Genomic DNA, 12,504 nt, shown 5'->3' with positions numbered 1-12,504 from the left:
GCACCCCTTTCCTAGTTAATACATTGGTTTCTGTCCCCACTCCTTCGCAGTGTTTTGGGATTTTCAGAAATTTCCTACCACTCGGGATTACACTCTCCAATGTGCTTGCATCCCCCCAACATGGTGGAAAATTGGAATTCACTACAGTCTACAATGCACATATTCAGTAGGGCTAAGGGAATTTCTGGTATTCCTGAAAACATACGTTGGGGTTGCCCTACACACATAAAAAAAGCACGCTCAATGTACATCAATTCTTTTTTTAATTAATTAACATTTTTTATTTTTTTTTATTGTGAATTACACGTGACAAATCTTGTTTTCAATTCAAATAACTTCATAGCCTTTCAGAAAGTATATTCCCTACTTCAGGAGGTGTTCTCTCATTCCTAACCCACAAATACAATTTCATTAGCATAATTTCAGTTCAAATACTCTCTTTAATAATACTCAATTAAATATTATAAAACGAACCAAATTCATACAAAGAATTCATTCCAAGCAACGCAATATATCAATTTATGTAAACCTAACAGATTTGATTCCCTTGTGGTTTTCAATTTGTGCGGCCACCTTCAGATTACCAAACATTCTCCTGCCTTATAATACTTTACCAGTGAGATTTGAATGCTGTTAATTAACAATATTAAGGAACTAAACATAAGCAGTATCATATGTTATTCAAAATAATTAAATATTAGACCTTTGGAACTAATGCAAGAACTGAAGTAACTTTGTTTGGAGTTCACCCAACAACTACAACTTGTAGATGCAATTTGGAAAAGGAAGCAACATTTAAATACATGGCACATCTTAATTAATTGCCGAGTGCACAAGAGCACAAATTAATGCAGTTCCTGGTATTGCCCATGGCTAAGGGGTTTGTCACCCGGTTAATAGTTAGCAGACACCCCGTTTCTCTCCCCTGGTTTCACAGACTCTGAGTGTCCCATGGCATACTAAGCATTCACGACAGTTCATATGATGAATTCCCTGGAATGTTTTAGATCTAGAGATGTAGACTGGGCAGCGGGCACTGCTGCCAGCTCAGACCTCTATCAGCCCTCAAATAACAAAGTAGCTCCAGCTGGGGGCAGTGATTCTGCCAGCAGTTTAGTTGGATTCCCACCTCAAGATCTACCTCTTTCCATAAGTTGGGCAGCATGGAAGCTTGTGGTGTTAATTTTCCTATTGAGTCTGTGTTTCTTACATTTCATAAACTGCTGTTCTCGGAAATCTCTTGATTATGTATTGACCTCAAAATAAAGAATGATGTGTAAGATGAAGCACTAACATTAAATACTATCATTGGCATACTCAATTGTGTAGGATTCCCGGATACAAATGACCACAGATATTGCTTAGAGGTCATATTAACATTAACAAATGTGCATTGATGACAAACTAACAGAAACACTGCAGATCATTCATCTCTATTAAATAAAGTGTTTTTTTTATTATTTTAAGAAGCATGCTGTTTTGAACAGACAGTGGCGCTAATCTTTTACTTATCGATTCACTTTGAAAGGTTTCAATAATGTTTATTTTTTTAAACACTAATTTAAATAAAATACAAGAACAAAATGTACCAGCTTATTAATTCTATCTGTAAGTTTTTACACATCAATACAGTTATATTAGAAATTTAGGAGGCCTTTATACCCTACCATGCTTATGTTGGTTATGTTTTTAGAGTAGAGATTTTTGGTTATCCATGAACGAGTATAATCAGTTCACAGGTTACTCAAGCCTCAAGAGAGGGAGGTCTATGTAATTACTATTTTAAGAGATGCTAGGTTACCCATTGGTTGAAAATAGAAATTACAGGTCATGCCTTTTGAGAGCAGTGCATTGTGTATATTCATAATAAGACAAATAATAGTGTAAGCTGATCGACTGCAGAGGATCTAACATGCTTATGGTCACAGTCAGTGTTTTCTGTGACATGCTCTTTGACACTAGGGGTGGCTGGCTACTTGACCTTTAACAACAGGGTTTCTAAGCTCTGCATACATTGAGAGCTGAGTGCCTAGGTTACTTGTGTTTATGAAGTAGAGATCCTAGATTATGAAGGCTTTGAGAGCAGGGGTTACAGGTGTTACAGGAGTCTATGCTAGGCAAGCGGACAATCAATATTTTCATTTCTCTCAGGGCAGATGTTCTAGGTTATCTATGGTGTGAAAACACATGATCTGATAACTCATGTTCTGGAAGCAGATGTTGTATGTTATTCTTGTGGTGCTGATTTCAGAAAAGAAAACTGCCCAATCATGTGCTCTGTTGTCTCCCTCTTCACGCCTTCACACTTCTGCTGCTGCTGTTGTCTTCTCTCCTGTGGGAAGCAAAGACATTGACTCAAATAATGTTTCTGCTGATACCACTGGTGAATCTGACAGCAGTTGCTGGTCATGCAACACTTACTGTATACCACAAGACTAAAGGTATCATTATATTTATGGTATTCGGTTCTGTCAACAAGCCTACACTCAGTGCTTAGTTTGTGCCAGTAGTTGCATGTGGTGGACACCAGCACTCATTTTTGTATTTAAGTTATTTAGTGTCATAATTGTTATATATAGAAATATATTTACTGAAAAAAAAAACTGAGTTTACTGGGGCGTTATAGTTAGGTCCACGTTTTACCACACAAAAGCATAGAAATTAACAGTTATAGCTATACTAATAGTTATGCTTATGCTACATAACTATAACTCGTAGCCTAAAGTTACTTTCCAGCACAAGTTATACCTTCTTCAGATGAGTATAACTATAACTGCTGAATTTTTATAGTTTTGTATGAGTAAAATGTGAACCTAGCTGTAACATCCCTGTAACATTGTTTTTCTAGTGAATTTCTATGTTTTTGAACATAGAGTAATATATAAACACTGTACTTTAATACAACCACCACACATTGCGATGCATGACGGAGGTTGGCTGCAGGGGCTGCTGCCAACCCCCTCACATGCACCCATTCCCACGCTGCACACAGCCTTTGGCTAGGCGCAGCACTGGTATGGTGTGTGAGTGGGTGAGTTTTTTTTCCACTGAGCTTTTGTCCACGGTTACCTGTGGGTACCTGCGAGTACCCGCGAATCCCCCGTAGAAACCCGTGCATCCGCAAAGGTTCAGCATTCTGACAGAAATATTTTTTTTCCCCTTTAATAACTCCGAAACTACTGAATAGATATTCACCACATTACAAAAAGAGATCTTTCTAGACCAACATCTAGCTTTCTGCCAAATTTGGTGTAAATCCGTTCAATGGTTCGGGCTGCAGTCATGTTCAAAAACTGCTAAATCCCCATAGACATTCATCAAATGGCACCAAAGTTATTCTCAGAGCAAAAAAATCTTTGTGTTTGGGAAAAGTTGGTTCTAACTATAACTTCCTACTGGCTATTTCGAATAGGTATTTTATATATATATACTTTTGGTGATTAGGAGGTATTATTTATTATTAGAACACTGGAATGTTGGCATGTCCATTGAAGACAATGGACTGCTGCGGGCTTTTACAGGCCGGTAAAAGCCCGCAGCGCCAACATTCCAATGTTCGCTTTGTTCACAGCAACAGCTGTGAACAAAGCCTCACGGAGCCCGAGGGGATTTAAATCCCCTCGGGCTCCGTGAACATTTTTTTTTTAATAGAACATTCTGCCCTGTGTGGCAGAATGTTCTAATAGCCTTAGAACCCGCCATAGCGGGCTCTACTGGCTATTAAAGTCCCTCTCCGTTGTTAAATGCCCTCGCCTTCGGCTCGGGCATTTAACGCGGGGAGCGGACCTTTAATAGCCGGTAGAGCCCGCTACGGCGGGTTCTAAGGCTATAATAGACTCTGACCCAGAGCAAGATAATGAAAGGTACGAACTGGAGAAAACAGAGTGAAGAGAAAGAAAGGAAAACCGTTACAAAGGGCAAAAGCAGGGATGAAAACGATCCTGCAACAGTAAGCTAAAGAAACAGGCGGCGTAGAGTTTTGGAAGAAAGAGGACTGTAGTGCATCAATTCTGGCAACTGCCTTTATGTTTCTACTTTATAATTTGTGCACTGGCTGACTCTTTTCTGGATACCTGCATCTGCGTCCTCCTACATTGTGAATACACTAAATACTGCCAGTCATAAAATCTGTTTCTGTAAAAAATGTATTCTCTATAAAGTCTTCCCCTACTTCAAGCCAAATTCAGCCGGATTGTACTCTAAAAAATCATCCACTCTTATTTGGCACTCCTGCCACCATATAATAATTTACAATAATGCTATGTATACTGTTACTTGTCATATCTGTGTACAGGCTTTCTTTTTTACCCTACCACAACTCTTCCAGGTTACTCTGAAAATTGTCAAAGTACAATGTGAACACCAGAACGCAGGCACATTTTTAATAGAGCAAAAATGAAATCAGATTGGACTGGGTAGTTGAGATGGAAAACAATACAAAATCCAGGGAATCAGACAACAGAAAACTTGCAGAGGGCGTAAAACTGTCTAACCTTAAGGGAGACTCACACATTGGGAGGTTGGATTGCTGCTCACAGCAGGATAAATGTCACGTTGCTCAAAGGGTTGTAGTCCAAATGCACCTATGTTCTAGGGAAATCTAGAGACATTTTTTAAAGAGCAATACCACCATAAGGGAGACCCCCTTCATTTAAACAGGGGAGCCACTGGACACATCAGATTGATTGTCTTCAGCTTTTGTCAGGTATTCACCTACCAAAGTTACACTTTTTTGTGGTAATTCTTTTGACTTGTTAATTATGTCTCTTGCTGTATTTATTAATGTTGAAGTTTGCTATCTTCAAATCCAGTGTCAGTGAGGTCACTGAGTATGCTCATTAGTTGTAACGCTTAAGAATTTTCAAAATTTGAGACATCTGAACTTGCATCCATGGTATATGACCCTGTTCATGAAAAAGTGATCCTCTGGCACCATGGCACTAGTACTACCCCCCTCAGTCATATCGCCCCTCTGTGTGAAGGAAGCACTGCCTGAGAAGAAAGAGCAGCTCTGCATTCAGAACATTCTTTTTCTGAGGGCCTATTAGCTAGGTATGGCCTTGGTCACCGCTGCACATGATTGCGTCTTGGTATACGGTGGTACAGCCACAAGGGGGCAATATGTAACGCTTATAGTTCAGCAAGAAAAGGGCAGTGTTCTCTAGCCCATGAGCCCCCATGTTCCTAGTCGATAAGGGCAGACTATTCTCATTCTTTGTTTAGGTTGTGGTGGTTTCCTGTGTCTCGCAGTGCTTCAGGGTTGAGAAGCTAGTGATGCACCAATGGGTGTGTTATTGGTTCAGCCATTGCATTCAAAGCTGGAACTATGGTCATTTTACATACTATATGTTAGAAATGGGGTCTCTAGTTGACAGAGGTATACCCCCTTGTTCAAGTAGGAACCACAATCCTAGTAAGGGTAAGTTACTACACAACCCAAATTATCCTGTGCTCACCCTCTGGTAGCTCGGCACAGAGAAGGCAGGCTTAACTTATAAGGCAATGTGTAAAGTATTTGTGCAATAAATCATACAGTAACACAGTGAAAACACCACAAAAATACACCACACAGGTTTAGAAAAAGAGATAATATTTATCTGAATAAAATAATGTAAAAATGTCAATAATCCAGTAAGCATAAGTGAAAATATCTCTTGTTAAAGATTTTAAAGAGTCTCAACCCTTAAGAATCAGTTGTTGTTTCTTTGTAACACACAGTACCTGGGATGCGTCAAAAATAATGACGCGCAGGGCCTGCAGAGGAGGAGATGTGTGCAAAAATAAGGTGTTGTGTTGATTTTTCCGGTGCAGCACAGACGACGGGTTGTTTCTTTCCACGCTTCAAGGTGATGCGTCGATTTCCAGTAGCAGAGCCTTGGTTCCTTACTGAGATGTGGGGATATTTTGAAGCCCAAGGACGATGTGTTGAAGATCCTTGGAGAGCACTTTAGGAGGAAGGCATAGTCCTTCTAGCAGAGTCAGGAGTACCAGGCAGCAGGGCAACAAGCAAGAAAGCAGTCCTTCGGCAAAGCAATTCAGATGAGTCCTTTGGGCAGCCAGGTAGTCTCTCTGACAGAGTCCAGGTGTATGTCCAGAAGTGATTTGGTGGGGTCAGAGACCCAGTTTATATACCCAAAAGTGCCTTTAAAGTGGGGGAAATTCCAAACACTGATTTTGAAGTGCACAAGTTCCCCTTTCAGCCTAGTCTTCTCTGCCAGAATCCTTGTGGGGGTTATAGGTACTTTGTGAGAGGGCAGGCCACTGGCCTTTGAAGTGTAAGAGGGAGCGCCTCTACCCATCCGGCCTAGGGAGACCCATTCAGTCTGCAGATAAATGCAGATGTGACTGAGTGTCCTGTGTTTATGGTTGTCTGAGTGGAGTGCACAAGGGGAGCTGTCAACCAGCATAGACCAGGCGTGGATTGGAGACAGGGCTGTAAGGCACATATTGCAGTAATTGCAGAGAAATGCCCACTTTCTAAAGGTAGCATTTCTAAAAAGGTAATATTAAATCTAACTTCACCCGTATTCAGGATTTTCTACTACCATTCTGACAATACTAAACATGACAGGACTACTCCTTCCAGAACAGAATCTACCTCTTAAAACTTTATGAGGGAAGTTTTAATGCTATTCTATAAGAGGGGCAGGCCTTACAGTAGTGGAAAATGAATTTATGATTTTTTTACTACCAGGGTACGTAAAACTCATAGGTACATGTCCTGCCTTTTACTTACATAGCACCTTGTCCTATGGGTTACCTAGGGCATACCTTAGGGGTGACTTATATGTAGAAAGAGGGGAGTTTAAGGCTTGGCAAGTAGTTTTAAATGCCAAGTCGAAGTGGCAGTAAAACTGCACACACAGGCCTTGCGGTGGAAGGCCTGAGGCATGATTAAAGGGCTACTTATGTGGGTGGCACAATCAGCGCTGCAGGCCCACTAGTAGCATTTAATGTATAGGTCCTGGGCACATTTAGTGCACTTTACTAGGGACGTACAGGTAAATTAAATATGCCAATTGGGTAGGAACCAATGTTACCATGTTTAGGGGAGAGATCATATGCACTTTAGCACTGGACAGCAGTGGTAAAGTATGCAGAGCCCTAAAACCAGCAAAATCACGGTAAAAATAATGGAAGGAGGCAGACAAAAAAGTTGGGGGTGACCAACCTAAGGCTGTCAGGTCTAACACTAGACTACTCCTGCAGTGGCCATGTTGTTTACTCTTGGTGCTTGTGTTAGGAATATTCTATGCCATGTGTATCAGGGAAGCTTGTGCTGCTACTGTACACATTATACCTGTTTGGTGTGTGCATGTATGTGTGTCTGCATGCTAAAACTTCAAACGTCCAAGGAAGATTTTGATATAGGTGCACTTGAGAGATGTTACTCTCGTAGGACTTAATAAAATGTTACTTATTGCCCTTTACCACCGGGAACACCTGGAACTGAAACAAAATCTCCATCCTTTTCATCACTTCACTGACGATTGTGTTATTGCCTTCAATAAGCAACAAGCATTGACAGAGTAACAAGGCAAAGGATTACCAAAGCTTAAGCTGACCCTCATGACCAGCCCATCTCGAAACACAACTGAAACAGTCACTAATCATGCTTTCTCTTATTTAACTAGTACACAAACAATAACTTAAAGTATGCAGACTAGACTGTATTTAACACATTTTCCCTAAAAGATGTACCCTCCGCTGCAAGCTCAATTCATTAGTGCTTACAAAAGGTTAAGCTGGAGCCCAAGTGACTGATCGACATATTTCACACAAAGGGACCCTCCGTGCCTCAGCCCAAGAGGCCCTCACCTCTCTGGTGGATTTATCCAGTATACCTTCAGGTAGAGGGATGTTACACAAAGAATATGCCAGTACAATAGTTGTTCTAATCATTGAATCAAGGTAATATTGGATGCTTGTTGACATGGTTAAGGGCACCAAAAGTCCCAAAGGAAGCTCAGATTTTCTATTCACCTTAGGCTGCTGGAAGTAAATGGACATTGCCCTCCTTCCATCTAACAAATGAAAATGTTCTTTCAACGTAAATGAAGGAGAAGCAAAGACATTGCAATAAGATTTCTTTCTCCATATGCACCTTGAAAGCCACTCCGGGAAGAAAAGTCTGATTATGTTTAAATAAAACCCTATCTTCCAGTATTTAAAAAAATGGCAGTTTACAAATTAAGGCTCCAAGTTCCCTAATCCTTCTACCTTAAATGATAGCCACTCTTAATGACAAATATTTTAGATCAACCAAAATCAAGTGGCTCACAGGACACATCCTGCAGTGGCAGATCCAACAGTGGAATAATAGCTCAAAATATAGACAACAAAATAGCAAAACATTTTAGAAGTCTAACAGCTAAATCTAAGTCCTTGCTAGAGTTGGTCCATGGTTCTCTAAATGATTTGATGGCTGCCCACTGAGTCCTGAAAGTAGTAACAGCCAGATATTTTTGAAAAACATCTAATTATTGTAACATTGATGAAGTTTCACATTCTACTGGAGACAGAGATCTAGAGGAACACCATTCCTCATACTTCCACCAATGTTTGGAGTAAAACTTTAAAGCAGAGGGACATCTGGAATCCTAAATGATTCCTACTAGGTGTCCTCTCCTTTGAAACGAGACACTCTCAACTTTCACACCGACAGGGCTAGTTTCTGAAGAGGGAGGCAGCCCAATGACTTGAGAGCATGGCTAGACAATGAAATCCTCCAAGGTGGAAGAATGTCCATAGTCTTTAAAAGGAGGAACCAAGACTGGTGGGGCCAAAACGGTCATACCACTATCACTTTTGCTACCTCCCTCTGAACTTTTATAAGTAGACGAGGGATGAGCAGAACAGGTGGGAATGCATATAGCAGCAGAGGAAGCCAAAGTGAAGATAGTGCATCTACCCACCATGGCTCTGGATCCTGATAGCATAAGAACAATGTGAGGAGCTGAGAGTCTTCTCTGGAGGTGAACAGGTCAATGAAGAGTTCCCTTAACTGCTGATTTATTTGGGCAAAATATTGAGGTTGACAGAACGCATCTGGAATTATGTAAAGATTCTGCTTGGATTGTCAGTCACTGTAATCTCCTTCTGCTTGATGTGAGTTGCTTTCAGGGAATGGAGATGATTTTCTCCTCAACTTTAAAACCTCACTGCTACTAGCCTTCTTTAGATTAGATCTCAATATTCTGGCATAGAAATGATCCCAGTCTCTATTGGGGTTTCTAGAAACTATCTTTGCCTCACCACGGGCATCTGAAGTAGTTTCCTCCAATGCTCATTGAAACAATCTTATTCTTCCTCCTACTGCCTGAAGTAAGCCTTCCTTGGCATAGCCAGGAACACTGTTTTTTGGAGGGAGAGAAGGACTTACCTTTTTGATCCTCTGTTTTTTATCATTGCCTCTCTGTTTCCTAGTAATTAAGAACTGTTGTTGTAGACCAGTTCTTCTTGAGGGCTGACAAAAGGAAGACTTTGAAGGAGAATGAAATCCTGAACCAGCTGTCCCAAAATTCTGGCAAACCAATAAGGAATGTTTCTTCTCTTTGAAAGTACTGTGTCTTTTTCTTCGAGATCTGGCACGAGTAATCTGCTTCCCTCTAGTGGAATATGTAAAGTGACTGATTTCTGTGCTGCATCGGTATACCACTCCTTCAAATAAAGGTTCCTTTTGGCAGACATAGCTGCTCCTTCTGCCAAAGTTGATGCTCTTACTATGTCAAATGAGATATCAGATAACAATTCTACCTTCTCCACCAGTGCTTCTAGAGGCAAAGAAGACTCAGAACCCTCTTGAACAGCCTTACATAGACTCTTGATGACAGTGATCAACGACTGAATTGTATGGGCCCCATATAGTCCAACCTGCATTACTATATAGGCCCCTGTATAAGATTTCCTCCGTGCGGAACCAATCTTCTTATCCGACAGGTCTTTTAGGATACTTTCCACCTGTCCCTTAAATATACCTGATTAAACTGACCATGATAGAATAAACTGAAACTAAGTCAGTCATAGTCTTCACTATCACTTACAAGATATATAACCTAGACATAAATGTAGGAATACAGATTTTGTCAAGGTCCTCCAATTCTCTTTTCACCACATCAGATATAAGTTAGTGTAAAGGTTGTCCCAAGGAATCTGGTCACTGAAATTGTCCCAAAATTGGCTCCAAAAAAGTGCTAGACAGTTCCTTCAGTGGAAATCCCATGTTTTGCCTTATCCTCATCAAGATTTCTGGCAACATATTCATATCAACATGTTTTCCCTTTGGGAGCATGGCAAGCTAGGATGGCTGAATAAACATGCCTCTTTGTTGCTCTCGGCGTGAAGATATAATCCTACTGCATCCTGATCTTTGGTACACATTGGGCTCCAGCAGAAAATGCAATCACACCCCTGCACCTCCGAGGTTCTGGCGCTGCTGCCCGATACCCTCAACTCCAGCACTACTTAGGGCGAAAATCCTGAGAGAGGTCTGAGGTGAGGCCTCCTCGGGGGATAGTGCTGACCTGGGTGCTGTTGATACTATGGTGCCAGCTTGAGACAACTCCAACACGAGCAACAGCCTGTGAATAGGCGGAGGAAATTAGACTACCCTCAAGATGGTAGCCATGAACAACGGGAACCCCCGTAAACCTGCAGCACTCAGACATTAACAGGGACTGACTGTAGACCTTGAAGACTACACTACTGCCAGGGATGGGATCCAAGTCCTGTGAGCAATGTATGGCGCAAGATGCCATTTAAAAATACAAACTAGGCCTGAGCAACGGACCGCCAGGGTGCGACAGTGAACATTTCAGAGGCTGCTCTGCCAGGCAAGGAAAACGGTGAGTGAACCCCCCACCCTGAGATGCATTGAAGCCACCCCTCTTCTGAGTGCCCTGGTGAAGATCTGCAGCAGCAAGGACTGGTGCAGTTTAGGACCCCAGATGGCAACACAGAAAGGAAGACCTGGAGTGCTCCGGTGGAGAAAGGGTGGCAAAGCAGCGCCTTGGGAGACAAAAATGCCACCAGCAGGGAGAAGCGCTCCCTTCTCCTCACAGACAACCCTAACCATAAGTGGCCCAATGAGAGGCCCTGCACACCTTTTGGGGAACCGCAGAATACCTGTGGGGGCATAGAGAAGGCCAGATCCTGGGGGCTGGACAGTAAATAGTCACCTAAACACCTGACCTCCTGAACAAAATCTATTCGTAAGCTACTGGCAGAGAAAAGAAACAGTTTGCAATAACATGCAAAGAGACACTGACAACAAGCACACACTGTAGGTGGTTGAGGTGAGACCTGTGAATACCAGGCAGGTAACAGAGAAAATACACAGAGCCCTGAGTAGCATTGGAACATAACTACGGCAACCACTTTGTGACCCAGAGCTGGTGCTTTGTGTGCTATCCTAAAGATGGGCAAAAAGAAGGGACCAAAGGATGCACAAATTAATAAGATTGACCAGTATACTGCCAACAGGCCTGAGACACTGACACCTGACCCTGAAAAAAGACCCAACCCAGACCCCAGATAACAAACACAAGTCACGGCGTAAATACTAGCTGCAATACAAGGAACTAGAGCTGTACTGGAAAATAAAATGGACATGATGGCCATAGAGATGACCCATCAATCAAAAAGAAGAGGTACTGGGAGAATTACCACGGCCCAGTGTACAGTCTACCAAAGCATAAATGTACAGTCTAGACAGGTGCACTGTTCCAAAAATATTATGCCTCTGTACTTAGTCATCTAGAACATATTGGTCACCCAAAGCATTAGCTTTTTAGGAGCAAGCGCCCTCACCCACCATTAGAGGGCATTATTTATCACTGGCATTGTTCCTTGTCAGGCTAATGCTGCAATGCCCGACAGGCCCCTCGAGAGGGCTCTTTGCTGGAGATTTTTCCAGTAGGTGCTAGCCAATATTAAGGCTATAAATTCTGCTTGATTGTGAGGGGAGTGTTAAGGATTAAAATCAGTTATAGGTACCCCTGCTGTTAGTTTTCTATAAGCAGTAGGACCTGTGTCAAGATTAAAACAAACCAGGGAGAGAAATTGTAAATAATGATCAGAGAATCCCCAATGAATATATATGTGTTTATGAATCCTACAAAACCAGAGAAAGGTCTACCGCTTATAGCAAAGTGACAACTAAGTACTGAGACATAGTATTTTCTGAACAGTGTACCTGGCTAGACTGTACACTGAGATGAACCACCACCGCATGGATCTGCGAAACGTGGCAGACAAAGTTATATACACAAAGGGAGATGTAGCAATCCTCAAAGAGGCAATCAGGTCACTTCAAGGCACAGTGTTGGGCCTTAAATTTAGTGCAATGCGAATGGATGAATGAATTGAGGATGCTGAGGGATGCTCCAAAAGAAATAACATACATCTAATTGGCCTCTTGGAATGGGTGAAAGGCCCATCAGCAAAACTTTTCTTAGAAGGCTTGATTGTAAATAAACTCAAATCCAAACATCTATGTAAATCCTT

General features: G+C 41.7%; 1 protein-coding gene across 2 annotated transcripts in view; it reads right to left on the bottom strand.

Annotated features, from left to right (window-relative positions):
* Positions 1–317: 317 nt before the first annotated feature.
* LOC138260781 (retinoic acid receptor responder protein 2-like) overlaps positions 318–12,504 on the bottom strand; it is a 334,350-nt gene continuing 322,163 nt past the window's right edge. For both annotated transcript variants that reach the window (XM_069209235.1, XM_069209237.1), the window contains one exon: positions 318–2,332. In XM_069209235.1, coding sequence (XP_069065336.1) covers positions 2,228–2,332 — 105 coding nt within the window. In that variant the 3' untranslated portion in view covers positions 318–2,227. The remainder of the gene's footprint in view (positions 2,333–12,504) is intronic.

This window comes from Pleurodeles waltl, chromosome 10 (assembly GCF_031143425.1).
Source record: "Pleurodeles waltl isolate 20211129_DDA chromosome 10, aPleWal1.hap1.20221129, whole genome shotgun sequence".
Classification (NCBI taxonomy): Eukaryota; Metazoa; Chordata; class Amphibia; order Caudata; family Salamandridae; genus Pleurodeles; species Pleurodeles waltl.
This window is presented reverse-complemented; position numbering and strand designations above follow the sequence as displayed.